The 23,764-nt window shown below is 35.7% G+C and overlaps 1 protein-coding gene across 1 annotated transcript in view; it reads right to left on the bottom strand.

Moving 5' to 3' along the window:
* The window catches only part of LOC122787268 (chymase-like), a 240,637-nt gene that overhangs the window by 72,861 nt on the left and 144,012 nt on the right, over window positions 1-23,764 (bottom strand). The window contains exon 3 of the mRNA XM_044053888.1: window positions 8,696-8,846. Within this exon, the coding sequence (XP_043909823.1) occupies window positions 8,696-8,846 (151 nt within the window). The remainder of the gene's footprint in view (window positions 1-8,695; window positions 8,847-23,764) is intronic.

The raw sequence follows: 23,764 nt of genomic DNA, 5'->3' as shown, positions 1-23,764 counted from the left end.
TTCATATTACCCACCCAAATATACTATTCTGATTCTATTCTGACTCCAATCTATCTCATTAACAACCCTTATTTCTTGTTGTCACTCTATCTTTCTTTCTTAAAATTCCCTTACCTCACCAACCAAGACTAACAAATCCTGTTCTCTTACTTGCTGTAACACCTATTCTATCTATATCCTTTGTCCTTACCTTGTATGAAAACCTACATTATACGGACTCCCTCCACCCCCTAAAACAAACATTGCCTCTAAGTCAACCAAGCTCCCATAGCCATGCTAACATCACCTCTGCCTCAACCTACCTCTTCCCAAAGTGTCATAGGCTAGTCCATATTACCTTCCAGCAAGCCAGAAAGTCTCAAAATAGTCTCTACAAACTCCTAAAGTTCTTACTTACTCTTCAACAACACCCTTTACTTCACGGTGATATTCATCCCAACCCAGGACCATACAACACCCCACTCAAGCCCCACTAACCCCAGCCCACCACCCCTTTCACCCCCACTAAAACTCCTAACTCTTTATTCATAGGTCATCTTAACATACAGAGCTTAAATAATAAAATCAGCTATCTGCATGCTCTACTAGACACCCATTCTTTTGATGTCCTATGTCTAACAGAAACTTGGCTTAAACCAGTGACAAAGGACAATGAAGTCATCCCACCAGGTTATAATATAATAAGATTAGACCGTACAACCAAAATGGGTGGTGGGATAGCAATTCTGTTTAAGTCTGGGCTACAGATTTCCACAGTAGATATACAACTACCTCTAGATAGTAATGCAGAAATCCTTATCCCTAAGCTTCAGATCAATGCTAGTAAGTCCATTTATATAATATGCTCCTACCTACCTCCAGGCAATAACATCAACATCCTTGAAACTATCCTCTGCTGGCTTTCTTCTTCCTTCCCAGAAGAAACCATTGTAATTGGTGATTTTAGTATTGACTGGAATAGCTGTACCTCATCCAGACCTACACTCCATATAAATCTCTATGGCTTCTCACAAATTATCACCACCCCAACCAGAATCCATAGGCCTAGTAGAAAAGAAAGTACCTTAGACTGGATCCTAGTAAACAGTCATCCCCTCTCTTATAAAGCAGATACCCTTCCTGATGATATTAGCGATCACTTCCTTACTTATATAATCAGGCAAAAAACCTTCATTCCCAACCAAACCATCTTTAAAATTACACAGAACAAAAAAGATTTTAATCCGGTTAGCTTTCAAGCTGAGCTGCAAGCCTGTGCCTACTCTCCCTTAAAACAACTCCCCATTGAGGAAGCAGTATCCTGTTTTAACTCCAAATTCCTACAAATCCTGGAATATCATGCCCCTACTCCATCTATAAGAACTAGAAGTAAAGCTGCTCCATGGCTCACTAAAGAGACTAGACAAAAAATCCTAGTAAGAAATAAGATCTGGTCTAAATAGAGAAACACTAAAACCTAACTGACCACCAGAACTGTAAACATTTAAGAAATGCCACTAAAAAATCAATACTCCTTGATAAAAAGAACTACTACTTTAAACTCCAGCACAAGCATCAACAAAAACCACAAACTTTCTAGTCAGCTATAAATAGACTTTTACACTCAGGCCACACCAAGACTCCAACCCCTGCAGGTCTCTCCTTAAACTCTCCCAATGAGATTGCTGACGCCCTCAATACCTTCCTTACAGAAACTGTACAATCTCTTGCTAACTCCTTACCTCTTGTTAGCTCAACCCTCACATCCCCCCTGACTAGCGCACCCCTACCTTTCATTTAAAGCCAGTTCCTACATCCCTCATCTTTACCATACTTACCAAACTGAAACCATGTACCCCCTCAGCCGATCTCCTACCAGCTGAATATCTGCAAATTGCAGCAAAAGTACTGTCCTACCCTATTTCCATACTTATCAGTAGGACCATTACCAAAGACTCCATCCCACATCACTGGAAAATCTCTCACATAATCCCACTTCACAAAGGTGGTAACGCAATAGAACTTTCTAACTTTCGTCCCATAGCCCTACTCTCTCCGCTAGCCAAAGTAATGGAAAAATGTATCCACCACCAACTACCTGATCACCTTCTCCAAAATAACCTTCTATCAGACTGTCAGCATTGTTTTAGGCCTTTCTATAGTACTACTACTGCTCTATTATACAACGACCCCCATTAAATATTCAAAGACGTGCACGCTGATTGGTCAGCGTGCACGTTGTAAATCACAGTTATAGTAATGGAAAAAGGTCCAGTCGCCCGGACTTTTTCCATTACTATAACTCTTTTTTCACACTGTTTCGTTATGTTAAACAAGTTTAACATAGCAAGACAGCTTTAAAAAAGCAATGGAGATTCTCTGTTGCTTTTTTTAAAGCTGTCTCGTTATGTTAAACTCATTTAACATAGCGAAACAGTTTTTAAAAAGCAATGGAGATCTTGCTTTCTCCGTTGCTTTTCTCAAAACTGTCTCGGTATGTTAAATGGGTTTAACATACCGAGACAGTTTTAAAAAAAGCAACAGAGATTCTCCATTGCTTTTTTTAAAGCTGTCTCGCTATGTTAAACCCATTTAACATAGCAAAACAGTTTGTAAAAAGCAACGGAGATCTTGCTTTCTCCATTGCTTTTGCCCACAGCTCTGATGTACTGCGTAGGCATACGCATGTGCAGTACATCAGAACTGCCGCAGAATACCAGACAGCTGCGGAAGGGCAGCAAGGAGGCATTATATAATGCCATTATTTAAGAAAAGTAATTATTTTTTTTCTTAAATAATGTCATTGTATAATAGCAATAACCCATGCCTGGGTGTGGGTAATGCTGGATTTACCCACAGTTGGCTTTGTTTGGCCACTCGGGCTTTGCCCTTGTGATCAAACCACGCCAACCGTGGGTGAATCCAGCATTAGACCAAACCAATTGCTGTGCGCGTGGGTGATGCACGGCCGGAAAGTACCACAAACAAACACAGTTGGCCAGCAAGTTGCAATTGTATAAAATTTAACCAGCCGAAGACAGATGGTGGAAGATTAATTTGGGAATTAAAGTCTGAATTTTCACCATCTGTCTTCGGCTGGTTAAATTTTATACAACTGCAACTTGCTGGCCAGCTGAGTTTGTTTGTGGTAAATCCAGCATTACCCACACCCAGGCATGGGTTATTGCTATATTATCCTTCTCTGATTGCCTTAACAAACATCGCAACAATAATAAGCTCTCTGCTGCACTCTTTATTGACCTTTCTAAAGCCTTTGATATGGTGAACCATCAAATACTTCTAGGCATACTAAAATCACTCTTATTCAGCTCTCAGGCACTACAATGGTTCAAGTCCTATTTAGAAAATAGACAGCAAGCTGTCCTCTGGGACAATAACCTTTCCACTAATCTTCCTGTTACTCTAGGGGTCCCACACAGCTCTATCCTGGGACCTCTCCTTTTCTCAATGTTCATTAATGATCTGCATTTAAACATTCCTCAAGCCACCTGCATTCAATATGCAGATGATTCTACACTAGTGTGTACTTCCCCCTCGTCAGCTGAGCTTCAAACCATTACCCAAACTGTATTTAACTCAGTTGAAAAATGGTTCCAACAACATTGCCTCCTACTAAATGCGAAAAAAACTAAATTATTGCTTTTTACTCCAACACTAAAATCCTCTCCTATTGATCTCACTGTCAAGGCCAATAATGGTATTGTCATTGCACCAGACCCAACCACCAAACTATCAGGCATAACAATTGATCAACATCTTAACTTTGACTCGCATATTAACACGACTATCAAAACTGTTAATAGAAAACTTGGCTCTCTCTACAGAATAAAATCTTTCCTAACCCCTGAAGCCAGAACCACCATTGCCCATACCCATCTAATCTGTACCCTTCTCTATGCCTCACCCATTTATACCAATCTTTCCAAAAGTAACCTTAATAAACTGACAACCTCCTATAACAACATTGCTAGATTTGCCACTGGCTCACCACTTAGAACCCACCATTGTCTAAATCTCAAACAGCTTGGTTGGCTAGAACTGCAAAACCAGCTACTACTTCAACAACTTACTATCACCCATAAGATACTTTATCACCCTAATAATATTCCTGTTCTCAGTAGCCTAATCTCCCCCTATAGAAATCTTACTACCTTTCACTCGGCAAATAAATTACTAGCAACCATCCATAAATCCTATAATAAAGCAGGAGACTCCCTTTTCTCTAATTCTGTGGGGACGATTTGGAACAGGCTTCCCAGCAACCTAGCATTACTTTCATCATTACCACTCTTCAAATATCAACTAAAATGGCTCCTTAAAACACAATGGCTATGCCCATGTACTAACCCAGATTAGCACTAATTGTATAGCAATACTGTTTTTCACCCGCCTTCAACCACCTAGTCGGATTACTAAGCCTCTTTTTTGCTCTATTTTTTCAAGTCTTCTATTGTCTGCAAACTACCCTGTAGTACATACAATTGGAAAATTTCCCCTGCTCCAGGCACCTGTATTTCAGCTTTGAATGTATACTAACTGTTTTACTTGAATGTATAATTCTGAACAAACTTAATAATTAATTTTAATCTTTCTTTTCTACTCTTCTACATGTCAAATGTCAACCCCTTAACCACTGATATTTGCTTCTAGAACTACTGTATTGCTAAACTGTGCATCCATGGTTCTTTTCATGATATTTCTACAATGTTCTACAGCAATAATGTATTTTAATGTTTTATTCTGATGTTTCTTTTCGTGTCTTTTCATTTTTTGTACTACTATTATATTAGCATAATTTTGGAGCTTATCTCCCCGGGCCTCTACTGAAAATGGACATGTATCCAGTTAGACTAGCCCGGTCAACAAATGTAAAATAAATAAATAAATAAAAGCTTGTTCTTACTTTTCACAGGGCCATGTTTTCTTGTGGCCCAAGTATGCTGATAAGTTATCCACTGGTTATGAAGGGCATCAGCTTTCCCTTTCAGCTGGGACAACTTCCGTTGAGCAACAGCAATCTGTTCCCATAGTAACATCATTGGTGTCCAATCAGAAGGCAAATTTGATGTCTGAACATGCTGCCATGCCCATTGTGATTTCAGCGTTATTATCAAATGCAGTGGACAATGAAAAGGAGCTAGGACCTAGAAGGAAGACGCTCTTAGTTACATCTCAAGTGCACAAATCTAATGAAACCAACGGAAATTTTAGGTTAGACAGTGGAGTTGTTCATTAACATGGACAGAGAATGCAAAACCTTTTAGTGCAACAGGAACTGTCTTTTCCTTTAACTTTCAAGAAATGGAAGCCAGGGGAAACAACAAGCACGTTCACGAACCCGCAGCAGGCACAAGAGGAAGTAAGTAGAATATCCTATGAATATTCTCAAGACCAAGAAAACAACAGTCTAGTATGGAATTTATCTTCCACATCCACTAACTGAGTTTCAAAAACATGTATTACAGAAGGGTTTATCATATATACCCACTAGACATTTGATCTTTACTGAGGCAATCTTAGGCATTTAGTTATTTACGAGAAACTTAATGCTGAAATTGCTCTATAAAGATAATACCAGCAATAATATTAATGTAAATAATGAAAAAGTATTTAAAGGACCTAGTACTTTTGTACCGTTAATGAATCCATTGATTAATGCCTTTGAAAGCTTTGCATTGATGAAATATATAAAAATCAAGGCACCAGAAGTAAAAAGAATCAATAGTTTAATTTAACTAAAGATGAGTTTTTAGCTTTGAAGAAATTACAGGATAATGATGCTATTGTTATAAGGCCAGTGGATAAGGGTGGGTCAATAGTGCTCCTTGATACTGAATGGTATAATAAAGCTATGTTTGATATGCTGGCTGATGATACGTTTTACTTAAAAATTAAGAGTAGAAAGACTGAGTCTATGAAAATTAGTTTTCAACATGTACTCAATAAACTGTATAAGACCAACTTGATTGATGGGAACTTGTTTGAATATTTTACTGTTAAAGATCCACTGGTGTCTGTGATTCAAGGTCTACCTAAGATCCATAAGAATGCAAAACAGCCTCCGTTACGCCCTATAGTGGCAGGGCGGAATTGGCTCACAGAACCATTATCTATTTATTTGGAACAAAATATTAGACATATTTTGAATAAAACATATTTATTCTAAAGGACACTGAACATTTTTAGGTGACTTATTCATGTCCCTAGAGCAGAACAACCAGTTGGACAATAATCTTATTTTGGTTACGATGGATGTTACATCATTATTCACCATAACACCTAATGATGTAGGAGTTGATAAGGTCAAACAGTTTCTATGTAAGTATTTTGAGATGGAGTGTGATAAGATCACTGTTATGTCTACCCTTTTAAAAAGTGTATTGGAGAATATCTTTGTGTTTGGTGATACCATCTACTGGCAGTGTAATGGCGTAGCTATGGGCACTTTGTGTGACAATAGCTATGCCAACGGTGTGATGGCAATGCGGGAACAGGAATATATCCTGGATGGTCCTTTTGCTCAGTTTATATCTTTCTACAGAAGATTTGTAGATGATTTGTTTTTCTTATGGGTTGGAACAATGGACCAGCTTTATGACTTTGAGAAATATGTTAATGGCACCACAACTTACCTACACTTCACAACTACTGTATCTTCTAAGTGTATAAATTTCCTAGATGTCATAGTTGAAGTAGATGAAAATGGAACTGTATTTACTACAGTGCACAGAACACCTTGTTATATTAATCACTTGCTGTCAAGTGGTAGTATGCATCTAGGCCATATTTTTAATACTGCCGTTAAAAACCAACTGTATGAGCATGTAGACTAGATGTTTGGATTGAGATTTTTTTTGATCAGGTTACTACCATGAAACAGCAGTTAGAACAGAGATGTTATGGTGAAAGTGATATTTGTTATAACATTGAGGAAGTTAAATCCTTAAGGAACAGCAGGGCTAAACCTTATTTCTCTAGGAGAATGGCACGAATACTTGGAATCATGTTTTACCAAGTGGAAATAAGTTAAAGGTGCCGTCATATTTTTCAAATAATGTTTCCCCTTATATGAACATCATAAGAAACCACTGGAATATATTAATTACAGATAAGGACAACAGGGAATTACTAGATCCTACACCCAAGTTTTTGTTCAAGAATCTGAACTCTTTGAGAACACTTTGTTATCCCACACACAAAAAAGGACTATAAACTTAAAGCCACCATTCCATGTGGAAAATGTTCAGTTTGCCAATACATTTGTTAAAACATCTTGTTTTAAACATCCAGATCAGAATAGAGTGTACCGATTTGATGTGTTTGCCACCTGCAGTACTGAACATGTTGTTTATTTAGCTTATTGTATCCAATGTTCCAAATTTTATGTGGGCAAAACAGACAGAACATTGAGAGAAAGGATTAGAGAGCACATTAATTATGTTAATAAAGGCAATAAGGCCAGTGCTCTAGTGAAGCATGTTTTGGCTACCAGTGCAGAGCACAGATTTAAATTCATGGTTATAGGCAGGGTGCATGAGACTATAAGAGGTGGTAATATTAGAAATACTACCGAACAGCTTGAGTCGAAGTGGATAATAAGGGTAAGGGGAGGCCATGTTCATGGCCTCAATTAATTTGTTCCACTCAGACCCAGGTTGAAATCTAAGCCTCTTATTCAGAGATAGTGTTTAGGTTACATGTTTATATGTTTTTTATGATATATATATATATATATTCCCCCTAATTTTTTATGTATGCATACTTTTTTTATATATATTTTTGATGTATGTGTATGTAAGTTTATACCTATATATTTTAGTTTGTATGTCTTTTTAAAAGTTACTTAAGGAATACAGTCACTGACCACCCATTAGGTAGTCATTCTATACTTAAATGGGAGTGTTTTAGCTTAAGCGTTAGCATCTGATGAATCAGCTCAGTCTGTAAAAGCACTTATGCATTCTTGAATAAACTGGTTTTACCATGGAAAACCTGGCCGTCTTTGAGTCCGTTTGTCTTGGTGGTAGTATATTTTATAGTTGACTGGCTATTATTTCTCTGAGGAGGCTCAATAGTGTATAAATAATTTCAGTGCAGGATACACTTTACAGTAGAGATCTGATTATCCAAACTAATTGGGACCTAGGGTAGTTCGGATTATCAAACTGTTCGGATAATCAAACATACATTGAACCGGATAAAAAAACTGCAAAACTTTTGTTATTTCTGAATGCCTTTCAATCATTCAGTGATTCCATTGGACAATAATTAATATTTTTCACACAAAAGTGGGATATAAGTTGAAAACATGCACAAGAAAATACGTATAACATTTACATATTTAGACTTTATGATTTTTCCTACCCAAAAACTTTGGAAGGCTGTGTTCGTATAATTGACATTTCTGATAATCGATGTTTGGATAATTGACTCTCTACTGTATATTATATTATATTATATTTATTTCATCATGTGAGTAAGTCAGTGAGTTATACTTTAACAATTACCAACATATATTATAAGGTTACTGGTGGGTACCCAACTATGACTTTTGAGTAAACTCTCACATGCCATACAGATAGGACATTTTGTAAACGGTGTGCATTTTACATATTTACTTTGCTTATATTAAAATATTAACCAACAAAATTTTTAATGGAAGAGAAAAAAAGAGAAGATTTAAAATATACATAACCTTGAGGAGCATTATATCGTTATATGGAATACCTCCAATCACGTTATATTGTGGATGACGATACTTGGTCAGTATATGGAACTTCTGTTGGGATGGCTCTTCCTCTCGAATGTTGTGAGCTCCTAATATTACATCTGTGCTTGAAATACCCCTGTTAAAATAAAGTTATAGTAAAACAAACATTTCTCCCTTTTAATTATTTTAAAATACAGTAACATTAAGTAACATCATCATTTCATTTAGACTTTTAGTGATCCGTAGAACTTTTAGCAAGCTAATTATTCGCTGATTTTTTTTTTTTTTTTTTTGCTTGTTTGTCTTTTGCTATCAAGTTTTAAACCAGTAACAATAGAGGGACTAGAAGAAGAAAACATTTTACATTTAGTAGTCATTTGTATAGGTTTTATATGCAACTCATTAAAATTTATCAAAAGACTAATAAGAGTGTTCTAGAAGGCCATCAGAAGTTTTGCATTTTTATTTTTACATTTGTTTACCGGGATAGTCCAACTGGGTATTAACCCTTTTTCAGTGGAGGCCTGGGGGAAAAGCCTCAAAGTTACACAGAAACTTACAATTAACTATGTCATAATTAAAAATATGCAAACATTTGAAATACAAATAGTAGTAGCAGCATAAGTAAAAACATAGCAGATTACAAACTTAGGTTTAATCACACATAGGTTTTGCATACAGTGAACTTTGTACTTAATACATTTTTATTGATGCAATTCAGTAATTGGTGGATTTTTCAGGAATTGCTTGAGGATCAAGTAGGAGTATTCAAAGAAGATTAGTTTTAATTTAGACATAGAAACGTTAAAAGAATGCATTATATAATAGAAAGGATAGCGATGATTATGGGGTGAGAATGAGGTAGTATATGAAGGTGAATTAGTAGGAAAGTAACTAAATATAAGCTTGATTAGATAGAAATTAGGAGTACTGTGAGTAATATTATTATTCAGCTAGGATTAAGACAGGAGGAGAGCTACAATTTTTGCTAGGTGGGATTTGAGAAGTGTTTTAAATATATAGGGGTTGACAGTGGATAATATTGGCTGAGGGGTCATGTTCTATATTCTGGAGATACTATTGGAATAAAGTAAGTCTCCATGGAAGTTGTCAGACCCAGTTACTTATAGAAGGAGCTTATCAGAGGATCTGAGTTGTCTGGTGTTAGATTGGGTTCTTAGTAGGCTTTGAAGAGTTGCACATTTTTCAGGTTGATATATGATGTTGTGGGCAGTAGTAAGTTGGGAAAATAAAAGGAGGTTGGGTATTTCTAGCCATTTAAGTTTCTGTAATGCAATACAGTGACACTCTGTATATGGGAAGTTGTTGGAAATCAAGCAATTTTATTATAACATGCTTCAAATGTAGTTAGTTTGAATTTCTTTTGGTTGGTGAAAATAGCAAAGGCATATAGGAGGGAGAATAGTAAATACGTCCTTGCAATAGATTGTCTGGAGTAATCAGTAAGATACGTTTTGCTCTATATAGGGAGCCATGTTTGTCAAATTTAAGGTTGCTATCAATTGTGGCACCAAGAAGTTTAGTGTGTGATACTGGTTCAGTCTTATTTGACGAGTAGATCTGGAAAGGTAAATGCTGGTTTGAGGGTTTGTTGATTATGAATAGCTTTAATTTTGTTTTGTTGGGGTTGAGGATTAATTGTGAACTAGAAAGCCAGGATTCTACAGCAGTGAAAGACAGATGTTTTTTTCTGTGGAGTTCAGAGAGGGATGGTGCTGCACAAATAAGTGTGGAGTCATCTGCATATTGTATAATTGTGGCTGAGTCAGTTGTGGAGTGGAGCTTATTAGTAAAAATGTTAAATAAGAGCGGACCTAGGATTGAACCTTCGGGTACTCCCAGTGTTACAGGTAGTTTAGGAGAGGTTCATTGTACCATTTTACTGCTTGTTGTCAGTCTGATAAGTAAACATGGAACCACTGAAGAGCAGGGTGGCTTAGTTTAAGAGACAGGAGTTCTTGGTGTGAGTGTATCAAAAGCTTTGGACATATCTAGGAATATTGAGGAAATTATTTGACCATTATTTCTAAAGTGGTTAATGGTGTCCGTAAAACTTAATGGTGCTGCGGTGGTGATAGGGCTCGGTTGAAAACCATGTTGGGTGTTACTTAGGAGACTGTTAGAGATTAGGTGAGTCATGAGTTGTGAATGGATGCATTTTTCTTAGATAGGGGTGAGAGAATTGTGATAAATCTATAATAAGTAAGGTTAGTGTTGGTTCCCCCTTTTTGCAGTGGTATAATATAGGAGGTTTTCCAGACTGTGGGTCAACAGTGTTCATTTATGGAAAGATTAATTTGTATTGTTCTTGGATAGGCTATGACTTCTGCTGCTAGTTTGAGGTAGTCAGTAGGTAGATTGTCAACAGCAAGGGTGGTAGATTTTAGCTTGTTAAGCATTCTTCTTATTAAGCTAGGTGGTACTGGTTTGAATAAAAATTTCTCAGCAGAAGTATGCGATTCATTGGGGATTTTTAGTGGGGTAATATTATTTGTATTGGTAAGGTTTAGGAGAGAGGTGGTGAAATATTAAATTGGGTTGCAATGCTTTCTTGTGTATTTGTGGTAGAGGAAGTTGGAGTGACAGATTGGCCTGGCTGTAGTAACTGGTTAATACTTGCCAGAATTTTCAGGAGTTATTTTGGTATTGTTGTTGTGCTGTTATATAGTATGATTTTTTATCATGTTTTATCTGTATATATACTTTTTTTTTGTCTCTATATACTTTTCATTTGGAGGATTTTGATTAACAGTTCATTTCAGGCTTGCCATAAATCTGCATTTTGACAAGATTAGGGCTCACTTCTAAATCTGGTTTACATCCAGCACTGGTCAGTCTCACAATCTAGTTTACAACCAGCACTGGTCAGTCACTAATTAATCCTATTAATGACTGGAATGTAAACTTATGCCACTTGATGACAGACAAAAAAAAAACATTTTAGTGAACACATTAAGTTATGTATTATCAACAAGCACAGCACTTCCAGTGCAGTGAATGATGTACCTCAATGTGCTTGTGTCCTGGCCAGATTTAGTACTGCTTCACTGTCCAGTCGTCAAATGAAATTTAAACCCAAATTTCTGATGCACATGCGCACGTGCATGCATGCACGTGCACACACACACACACACACACACACACACACACACACACACACACACACACACACACACACACACACACACACACACACACACACGCACACACACACACACACACACACACACACACACACACACACACACACACACACACACTTTTTTGTGGGTCCCCTTCTGTCATTGCACTGACCTGGCACCCCAGTGCCCCATGTCAACCCCAAGTCTATAAGCAAATCTCTTACTCTGGTGAATGGTAGGACTGGATGTAGAGCCGTGTCCTGGGGCTCTTCGATCTCCACATCCATCCATGGGATTTTCTTGAATGTACTACACCCTTCCCCATGACAACATGGTTGCTTCTGAGGGTAGGTGTGCAATAAGGACATTGTGGAGAATCACCCTGCCTCCATGGCAGCTGAGTCAAGTCCATCGCCTGCCTCCATTTTGGACCACTTCTCCTCCCAATGATGACTCCAGCATCCACCAGGGATCATCATAGGAGGTGCCCACATTGCTGGCCTCCTTCCAGGATAGGTATGCCCATCCTTCCCTGTTGCCCAAACTGCTAATCAAACTCAGGTCACCTGGGGTCATAGTCAGGGTTTTATCTCTCTCTATGCCACTGGAGTGGCTAAAGTGTGTCTATCTATATATATATATATATATATATATATATATATATATATGAGAGAGAGCTGCAGCAAAACATGGTGGTGCTGCAGTAGCGTTGTCGCCTCACAGTTAGACGTTGCTCGTTCGATTCTCAGTTACAGCATCTTCTGTGTGTCGACATACGTGAATGGGCGTCCCTTCGCTGAAGGTTGTGCATTAGGCCTGGCAAGCCAGTACGTAAAAATCTACTGCCAATCATTAGCAGACCGGAGTTCCGCTGTGGCGACCCCTAACCAGGAAAAGCCGAAAGACACAATCAAAAGCTGCAGCAAAACGTCAACTAGCCTCGTAAGAGAAACAGGCAAAATAAATGCAATTCTTACATGCAGGTGAAATTAGAAAATAAAGACTAAGAGCTGTACTCAATAATCAATTTATTGAAAAAGTAAGTAATTGTTAGACTCATAAGTACTCTGATCTTCCTCAGAAGATGATCAGATAACCAAAAAATCAATACACCCTTATAAATATGCCTTTGTCATGCGACATACTAATCCAGTCCACATCTTTCGTACTATGAAAGTTAAAAATCTCTTAAATGTATCTTCATTGTGAAATTTTAAAATGCAAAAAAAAACTTATATAAACTATATGTTACATGCAAGTAAAACATTAAAAATATTAAAAACTTTCTTTAGAAACAACCATATAAAACAGGTGGCCATTATTAATATCCTGAGTAGATGAGAATAGCTTCAGAAATGCTGCTTAACTTTAACTTACTTACCCTTTACTTATAACATTTTTTACAATTATCTCTATATTCATTTTATTAGCACTTCTAACTTACGTGATGCGAAGTTAAGCCTCAGAAGGATAGCAAGCTATCACTCTTACTTTCATAAAGAAGTTTCAGTAAAACACTGCTGTGCACTATTGACTTCAGCTTTTAAGATAAGTAATCATTTGACATTATTTGTTTCTGTATAGCATTGTAGTTTCTGGCTAATGAAGCCAGAAATTAGTATAGAACTGAAGGACTTTTTCTTATCCTAAGTTCAGCTGTGCTGAGAACAATAGACTATACATTTTAAACAGTAGATTACCATAGGTATACCAAATTTTACAGGTTTAGTCAGAGATAAGAATGCAGAAGGTGCTACTGATATGCTATTCGATCAACAGTATGGAACGTCAGTGATAGTCTAATGATAGGGTCAGAAATCCATGCACTGTGGGGTTGCTGCTATAGAGGGGCCCACAGCAACATACGAGTGAGGGGTGGACTTCACATATAGCATGATTATAGCCCACCTGGGTTGATCACAGTTGACAGTGAGCTAATGGGCTACACAGCTGAAGATACACACTGAGAGGCCCAAAATAGGTGTCCCTACAACATATGCAAAAAGCAAGTCTTTCTATGACATACTAGGTAGTATAGGGTGAGCAATCCTGATAGTGGGCTGCCTTCCCACAACTGTAGCGTAGACATACAGCTAAATATATTACATATAGGCTATGTGCAGATGCAAGTTGTGGGTATCCAACTACAGTTAAGTCTACATACTCGGGTCCAAGGCAAGGGCTCACATGTACAACATATCTGAGAAATAGCTTACCACAGCAATGTAGAATACTTTGTATCTCCTCAGAGTGGTGTCTTCTTTAAACTATTATTACCTGCTGCCAGAATCTTGCTACTAACTGCTTTACTGGTGCTACTGCTCCTTTTTCAGCTTGATCTTTAACATGCTGGAATGTACACTTAAGACAGAACTGTAAAGTAGTTTGCACAGTATATATTTAAATTAGAATTATTCTGTCAATCAATCATTAAATTATGGTGAAATAAATAAGTGACAGCGCAGTTAGATTCCACCATACACTGCAAATATGCATTGCATGAGGGATTCTTGCATGATTCCTGCACATGTACATGTGATGAGCTTTTCATTAGCATCAGGCATGTTTCTGGCAAGAATCATAGGTTACTGTTTTGTGTAAAATGTGATGTCTGCCAATGCCCATAAGGAGGACACCTGCCTGGTGTGTTAAGGTGAACAATATCACAATTTTTCTCATACAAATGAAGATCAGGGAACAGCTGGGACACTATAAGGACTCATTTCATGAGGTCAATGTCCTGTTGAACCTGGCTGAGATTCCAGCTGAGGCCACTGGTATCCACTAAACTGGTGAGCAATTCAGCCACTGGTTTGATTGTCATGATGGCATCAACCTGAAGATTTGCAGCAGTCTAAATCAGAAGTTAGACAGGAATACCAGCAAAAAAATATAAATAAATAAATATAATTTTATTGATTTACAATCAAAATTTCGAATGCCGTTATGCGAACTCTGATTATCGAAAGGCAGTTCTCAAAGTTATCAAAACAGCGATTCCAAAAATGTCAGTCTCACAACAGCAAATGCACATTAGCATTTTCTGTTGTGAGTTTGACATTCTGACTGCAGATTTCACTACAGTGGGGATCGGGAACTTTACCCTTTTCCTCACTGTAATGTGATCTCGGAGTTGTAATATATAATTAACAGGGAGTGGGGGTCCAGTGGGGCTTGCCCCCCCCTGCAAAACATGTGCGATCAGTCACTGGAAGTCAAGGTTAGTTGCAGAAATGTCGATAATATAAAATTTGAATTGTTAACATTTTTAATGTGTCGTAAATGTGACTGTTCAATGTTGTCACTTTACGACATTTTATTTCGAGTAAGTAATTACTCGAGGAAACATTGTCAACATGATGATAGTAAACCAATTTTATTTTTATTTTTCCTTTTGTTGACTGGATTAATCCCAGTAGGTTAGTAGCCTCTTTTCAGGGGAGACCTACTAAGAGAAATTTGTCCAGTTCATCGGGGAACTTCTTCTACTCGATTTCTTGTTGAGTGGGACCATTGCTGCTGTGACACTTTCTGCTTCCATTCCAGACATGTAGGTTGCCCAGCGAAGCAAGGGCCTTGATGTTATGATGCCAGAAACTGTTTTTAACAGCTCCACGGATAATTTTGTTTTACCAGAAGATAATAAGGGTGCTGACTGATTTGTCAGTGGATATTTGGAAAGCTTCTGGTAATAATTGTAAGACAAGTGACAGGAAAGTGAAGTCAATCAAAACTTAATTTCAGATTGTGAAAGAGGAGGAGTCTTGAGATGTTTTGCAGAAGCCAGTGGAGCTTTGTTATGGGGAGAAAATGCTGAATGTCAGGCATTTAAAGAGGGGAGAGGAAAGAGAAGTGAAGGTAATCGGTCCTTCACAGGATTCAGAGTGCAGGCTCCAGGTGGAACTGTTTGAGGAGAATGTCATGGTTAGAAATTAAGTGGTTGTTACAAACCCCCAATTAGGAGGGTTGCAGTGTGATATTTTGCAGGACTTACTGGTGGCCAGTGAGCTTGAATGTGGCAAGGACAGCTCTTGATGGGATATAATGGATAAAATACAAAAAGAGGATTTAGAACTGTTAAGTAAAGAGGCTGTAGAAAAAAAATCATATGCGGATATAGTAAGAGAGAACGGAAGAAAATAAAGAGAAACAAAGGAGTATTAAATGAAGCAGAGGGAGAATTACACTGTAAGGGTTTTTAGTAAAGAAGACAAGGGACTTGAAAGATATCAAGTATGGGACAATATAATCTCTCCATTAGGAACCAACCCTACTGAGGCAAGAGCCTTTATTCAAAGAGGCTTTTTTGTGACATTATTTTTGACAATGAACATGCAATGAAAAAATGTGAGAGGGGATATGGAAAAAAAAAGACAGGCTGTGGCCCATGACATTTTTATGTGTTAAAAGCTTTTCATATAGCAACGGAGAAAAAATAAATATACAGTTTAGGACTGAAGTTGAAAAAGAGACTTTTAAAAAAGGCATTTGAGTAATATATGTAAAAAATGGACATTTCTAATGTTTATGATAATAGAGGTTTATGGACTAAAGGATGGGAATTATAATGTTATATTGAAAATGATAAAATTGTGTATATTCCTATTATTATAAAATTTAAAGGGCAAAAAGGGGGTGTGAAATATTGGGATCAGTCAAAAACCTGTTTTTTCTGTGGAAAAATAAATCATTTGATTATGACATGTGTTAAGTAAAAATGTTACTTATATGCTGAAATAGGGCATGATTCAAAAACAAAAATATGAATTGAAATGTAGCAAGGATGGGCATATATGGATGGACTGTAAAGAGGGGAAAGATGAGTTAGAAAAAGTAAATAAGAGCATGGTGATCAGGAGCATGCACAAGAAGAAACTGAAATAACAAACCAAGAAGAGCAGGGACAGGAGCAAGGAAAAGACAAATATATAAATAAAGGTAGCAATAAGAAAACAGATGTAAATGAAATCCAAAAAGAAGAAGAGTTAAACAGAGAAGAAGGGTCCAAAATCAGTGATGGAGAATATGTCAGCTGGAAAATTGTTAAAGGAAAAAATAATGTTATTAGTAAAATAGTATGAGAGAGAAAAATAAAATGTATATGATTGAATATGAAAGAAAAAAAGAAAGGAAATTGGTGAAGGATTGATTGTATTTACCCTATATTATATATTTGGAAAAGAGATAATTGTAGAATATTAGCTATAAATGTAAATAGTTTAAAAAGTACAGCTGGAAAATTAGCTATTATAGAATGATGTAAAATGGTGGAAATGGTTATAATATTGGAAGACATAAGATTATTAATGAAAGAAGGTAGGCTGCAAGCAGAAATTATATGGGGAATTATATAATTTGGGATTTACGTCAAGATACTTCTTCAGGGATAGACACTCTAACAAAGAAGACAATTAAAATTCTGGATATAACATTAGTCATAATGGAAAAGGTAGCCAGATGGAAAGAGAAGGTGTACAGGTTAATTGCAGTATATGCTAATGTTATAAAGAAAGAAAGAAAAATATGTTTAATCCAATTCTAAATTATGTGCCTGTAAATATGGAAATTATCATTGCAGAAGAGGTCTATATTATAACATCGAATTTTATAAAGTTCGAATGTTATAATTTCGAACCAGTAATGATGAACACTGAAAACAACGAAGGTGCAGGACACCAAATTCTTTCCCAGGGTAAGAATTTGGTGGGTCGTTGTTGTGGCTTTGCTGTTTTTAGCGTTCAATATGTTGGAACATTATGGGTCGGGTTCAGGTAAGTGTGCGATTGTGTGTAGGTTAGGGTTAGGGGGCAGGTTAGGTGAGTTAGGGTTAGGGAGCGGGTCAGGTAAGTGTGCGGTTGTGTGGATGTTAGGGTTAGGGTGTGGGTTAGGTAAGTGTGCGATTGTGTGTGGGTTAGGTGAGTTAGGGTTAGGGCACAGGTCAGGTAAGTGTTGGTTGTGTGTAGGTTAGGGTTAGGGGGTGGGTTAGGTGAGTTAGGGTTAGGGTGCGGGTGAGGTGAGTGTGCGATAGTGACAGACCTTAGGGTTAGGATTGGGTTAAGGTAAGTGGATAGCTAGTAGTGTATGTAAAGTTTAGTTTAGGTTTAGGTGTAGGATTTTAAGTGTATGTGTGTGGATTACTGTTTTTTGTGTGTGTTTGTGTTGTGTGTATGTTTCTCGGAATGGCAATTTTTTTCCCTGAGAAAAAAAATCGCTATTCTGACTGTTCGATGTTTGCAGATTTCGGTGTTTAGGGTTCGATATTATAACATTCGATGTTTACGAACTTCAATGTTATAATATAGACCCGGCAGAAGATTTTAATTGTGATTTAAAGAAAGATAAGAAAAAAGTAAGAAAGTCATGGGAATTATGAGATATGGAAAATGGAGCATTTGGAATAACAGTGATTAAACATACAGTACACGATTTTTTTAGAACAGAGAGATTATTTTTGATATCTGAAGGATTATAGATTATGGAAGATGGTGTTAGGTAAACTGTTTTTAGATCATAGAGCTATTTGCCTACAGGGAAGTGATAAAGATGATATTATTAAAACAGGTAAAAGTTTAAAAAGATTAAACAAGAAAGAATGGGAAGGAAAACTGGAAAATGTGCTTAGAATTATGGGAAGATCATATCACTATCAGACAATTCTATAAAGATTAGTCAGAATGGTGAGTTTCTTTTACGTATAAATATAAAAAATGTTATATAACTTGTCAAAGGAATAAAAAAAAAGAAGGAAAATATATTATAATAATCTAGAAGAAAATAATTATAAGTATTTTATCAATCCAAAAGAAATTTATAGGATAAATCAAGAAAAAATCAAAAACTTATTATTCAAAAAGAGATACTTTCTTCAGGGAAAAAGAGGAGGTAGCTCCATATCTTAGTAAAATAATGAAAGTGGAAAGTGTAGTTAGGGAAATGAAAGACAAAAAGGGTTTAATGCAGAGAGATAAACAAAATATAATGAAAATAGTACTGGATTATGTTCAAGAAATGTTCAGAGATAAGAATAGAACAAAAATTATATGGAAGGTGAAATCATTATCAGATCAAGATAACATGGATTTGTAAAAGAATATTGAGAAAAGTAAATTTAGAAGCAGCAGCAGGACCAGATTGGATAGAATATAAGATGTATATGAGGTTGACAATAGTGCAAAATAATTGCTTTATAGAACTGTTAAATGAGTGGCGGATGTAGGTTTTACTTATAAGGAATTATGTAGTGAGGTAGTTAAATTTATATGGAAAAAGTGTGATAGAAATTATATTCAGAATTGGAGGCCTATAGTATTAAATAATACAGATTGTAAAATCTTTATGAAGATCATACAAAAAAGGATAGAAGTTAAACTTTTACACATCTTACAAGATACTTTAATACTATTAAAGGTAGAGCATGCCAAGAATTATTAATGGTGGTTAGAGAAGAATTAGTGGAGAACATATTAAGCAGAAATAATAAACTGTTACTTATGGTAGGTAATGTAAAGAAATCTTTTGATTCTATACAACACAGAACTCTATGGGATATATTTATTTCTTATATGTGTGAAAAATAAAGAACATGTGTTACTTTTTATAAATACAATAAGGAAAAAGTATTGATTAACTGGTGGTGAAGTGAAAAAATAAATATTAAAATAAGAATTAGACAAGAATGACCTTTGAGTGGCATAATATATGCATTAGCAATGAATGCAGTAACAAGTTTAATTAATCAGGATATGAAATACACAAGATATGTAATTATAGAAGGAATTGTGATTCCTAACATATTATCTTATGGCAATGACATTATATTATTATCTAGACAGACAACTGGGATGGAAGAAGTAATATTGCACTTAAATAATTGTTTACAAATGATAGGTATGAGTTTGAGCAATAAAAAAGTAAAGGATTTGGGTATGAGGGTAATATAAGAAAAACTGAATTTAATGTGCAAAAAAAAAATATAGAAATATTACAGATTATGTTTGGTAGGCAGGAGGTTTTAGATTTGCAATGGAAGAATGTTATAAGAAAGATAAGATATATGTGTAATTTTTGGAAGACATTTATATTGTCATTTAAGAAAAAACTTTTTTGTTGAATCTAGACTGAAACCTGTAAAGAGAGGAATTTTGTATGTATGAAAAGAAGAAGTAGGTCTGGGGTTAATTAATCCTACTGTATATATAGCATCTTTAAATTTGTATGATGTTCTCAAGCAGATAAGGGATAATAATGAGAATTTAATAAGTAAATTAATGAAATGTAAATGCAATAAAGAATGGGATATGGTGAAAACGTACAGAAGAGAAAAAGAGTGGAAAAATGAGGAGATAAGGGCTTCTCAAGAAAAATTATAAAGTGGAAAATAAATATGAAAGAGTTAGAAAAAGAAAAATATGGTATAAAAATGAAATGGAGAAATGTTTCTATGTATATCCATGGAAAGAATTAGAAGACAGCAAACTTAAAGCCATAAAATATAGAAATGAGAGATGCAAAAATATTCTTGAATGTCAAGATTTTTTGTGGAGACTTGCTATAAAGAAATTACCAGCAAAAGCTAATATGCCTTATAAAAAATAAATGAAAGAGTATGTAACTAGTGTCATGAAGAAGAAACAGCAGAACATGTTTTTTGAAATGTAAAAGAATTATAAAGGTATGGAAAAAATTAGGGGGAGAAAATTATTTAGATGGCATAGAGGGAAGAGATGACATAAGCATGATATGACTGAATATGACTTCTATAAAGATAAAAAACAAAGAATATATTGATGAAATGAATAGAAAAATGGTTAATATTATTCAGATTATTTGGAACCAAAGTGTTAAAGAAATAATGTATAATATTAAATGGGACTTTAGAGAAATGTTACAAAATATATCTGGTTGTGAAAGTTGGAGGGGGTCAGATAAAAACTAATAATGTATTTATAGAAAGGCATAAACTGTAAAAGAAAGTTTGCAAACATATGTAGATATGTAAGAAAATGCTTGACAGGAAACAGCTAGGATAAATACTCCACCAAGGTACAATAAAGTCATAAAAATTCACAAAGAAATGGTGAAGTAACCAAGGCACAGAATGTTCTAGTTTAAACACAGTCCAAGAATAAATAAAACGTAGGTAAAATTCAAGATAAATTTATTCACTCAGGTAAGCACTTTCATGATACACATATCAGTTCTTCAGACCTTCAAACAAACACTTCCTACCCAACTATATTTAAACAGTATTCAAACCAATCAAATCAAACCAATTAATGCTTGAATTAATTAGTACTTAAAGTAAAACCAGTCATTCTGCAATATGTACAAAGTCATACTGGAAAATCATTTCAAGTATAGATACGTAATAAACATTGTAACATAAAATGCATTAATTAAAAACAATTAAAATATATATTTAATATGGTTCTCTGTCTTTCATTAAAATAATTTAATTTCATTTGAACAACCTCCTATTCTTCAGAACTAGTTTCAAGGGTATTCTATCATTAAGCCCTTTCCTTTATTAGCTCTTAATCTGATAATCCACCTAGTTTCAGAGGTTTCTGTATGGTTCCTTATATCACCACCTCTCTCATTAGGAATAATTCTCTCAATAACTGAGAACATAAAATTATGGTCATTGCCTTCAGAGGACACATGTTTGGCTAACACATTAGTGGCAACACCATTCCTAATATTTAATAAGTGTTCCCTGATTCTAAATCTTAGCTGTCTGTCAGTCTTGCCCACATAAAATGAAGAGCATTTCTGACAGACAGCCAAGTAGACCACATGGTTTGTGTTACAATTGGCTGCTACACTAAAATCACATATCTGCTTAGTGTCTGAATGTGTAAATACATTCTCATGATTTATGTATATACATTGATTGCATCCACCACAAGGAACCGTCCCTTTTACTCCTGCCATATCTTGTCCCTTATTATGATGTGGATAGCATAACATCCTTTTCAAAGATTTCCTTTTCTTAAATATAAAACTTGGATTTTCCCCTATGACTTGTTTGATTTCTGGATTCTGTGTTAATATATTCCAGTTCTTTTTTATCACACTGGTTATTATATTCACATCGCTGGTAAAATAAGTAGAGAATCTAACAGATTCATTTTTATGTTGAACATAACCTGTTCTATCATTATTGGGCATTGAAAAATACGGCTTACCAATACTTTCTCTCCATGAAGTAGATGCATCCAGGATTCCTGTGGTCATACTAGCAGCATAACCCCTTTCATTAAATCTGAGTTTCAAACTAGTTAGTTCTTCCTTAAATTCATCATCCCTGGCTGTTAGCCTTGAAGTCCTAAGGGTTTGCCCTTTTACTACATTCTTAAAAATATGTCCTGGATGCATACTGCTTCTATGGAGTAAAGTATTTCTATGGCATTTCTTCCTAAACAAATTGGTGGTTATCCCATTAACATCATCCATACTAATCATTACATCAAGAAATTCTATTTCCTGTCTAGAGTATTTCATCTCAAATTTTATAAAGTCAGTGCTGTTATTAATTTCTGTAGTGAATTCTTTTAACGTTGCATCATCACCACTCCATAACAGGAAGAGGTTATCAACAAACCGTTTATAAAATTGGATCTGGGGCCATCTTTCATTAGTAAGCACATTCCTGTTTTCCCATGTGGCCATGACGAGATTGGCATAGCTATTTGCGCTTGCCGTCCCCATGGCCACACCATCTTTCTGCTTATATAATTTACCATCAAACAACACATTATCAGTTAAAACTAACTCCATTAATAAGCATATTAGATCTATTTTCTTTCCATCATATGTCCCTTCTTCCAGCAAATATTGTCTTAACAATTCTAATCCGGTTGTATTCGGAATACAAGTAAACAACGAGCATACATCTAGTGTCACTAATAGCAGATCTCCATCTTGTCTTTCATATGCATTATTAAACACATATCGGTCCTGCAAGAATTGCTTAGAGTCTCTTAGAATATTCCTGCTCTTATTTACTAACATTCTTAAATTCTTCTCAACATATATGGACATAGACTCTGTAGACCAGTTACGTCCTGACACTATAGGTCTTAAAGGAGGTTGATATACATCCTTATGGATTTTCGGCAGACCATGTATGCTAGCCACTAGAGGTTCTTTTACCTTAAAGTAATAGTATAGCTCATTTGAGATGGTATTATCTAATAAACAATCATATAGTATCCCATCCAATCGTAATAACATCCCCTCCATATCAGCTTGGCTGAAATTTTCATACACAGAGGTATCCTGTAGCATTTCATACATCGCTGTGTCATAATACATTTTAGCCATTAAAACTACAGGGCCACCTTTATCTGCTTGCCTAATGATAACATTTGTGTCAGACTGTAATTGTTTAAATGCATTCCATTCATCCCTGCTAAAACTGGAGAAAGTTTTAGTTCTGTTTTTACCATTTTACATTTTCAAATATTTCATTTTCACAAATGTTAATAAAAACATCAATAACCAGATGGCTGGGTGGAATATATAGACTAGGTTTCTTATATACATTGACATCTTTAGGCTCACCACCCTGATTTTTAAAAAGCATTTTTAACAAAACATTCTTACCAAACATGTGCAAATCTAAAATGGTATCCGTTACCTTAGTCCGTTGTGATGGAATAAAAGAAAGTCCCCGTTCCAATACATTTCTTTCATGTTCAGTTAGATTCCTTGAGGAAATATTTAAAACTATACTTCCTTTCTCCATGCCTTCTTGGATACACCCAGGGCTGGAGGGCTTGTAGGTATTTTCCTTTTGTTGTGGTTCATGCTGTATGACCTGCCTCTCTGTAATTGTCTCTCTGAAGTATTCAATTTTATTGGAAACGTGAAAAACCTGTTTTGATGTACCTTCTTGTCCATCATTTTG

The sequence above is a fragment of the Protopterus annectens genome, chromosome 13.part0 (assembly GCF_019279795.1).
Source record: "Protopterus annectens isolate FY-2018-M chromosome 13.part0, PAN1.0, whole genome shotgun sequence".
In the NCBI taxonomy this organism is placed as follows: Eukaryota; Metazoa; Chordata; order Ceratodontiformes; family Protopteridae; genus Protopterus; species Protopterus annectens.
This window is presented reverse-complemented; position numbering and strand designations above follow the sequence as displayed.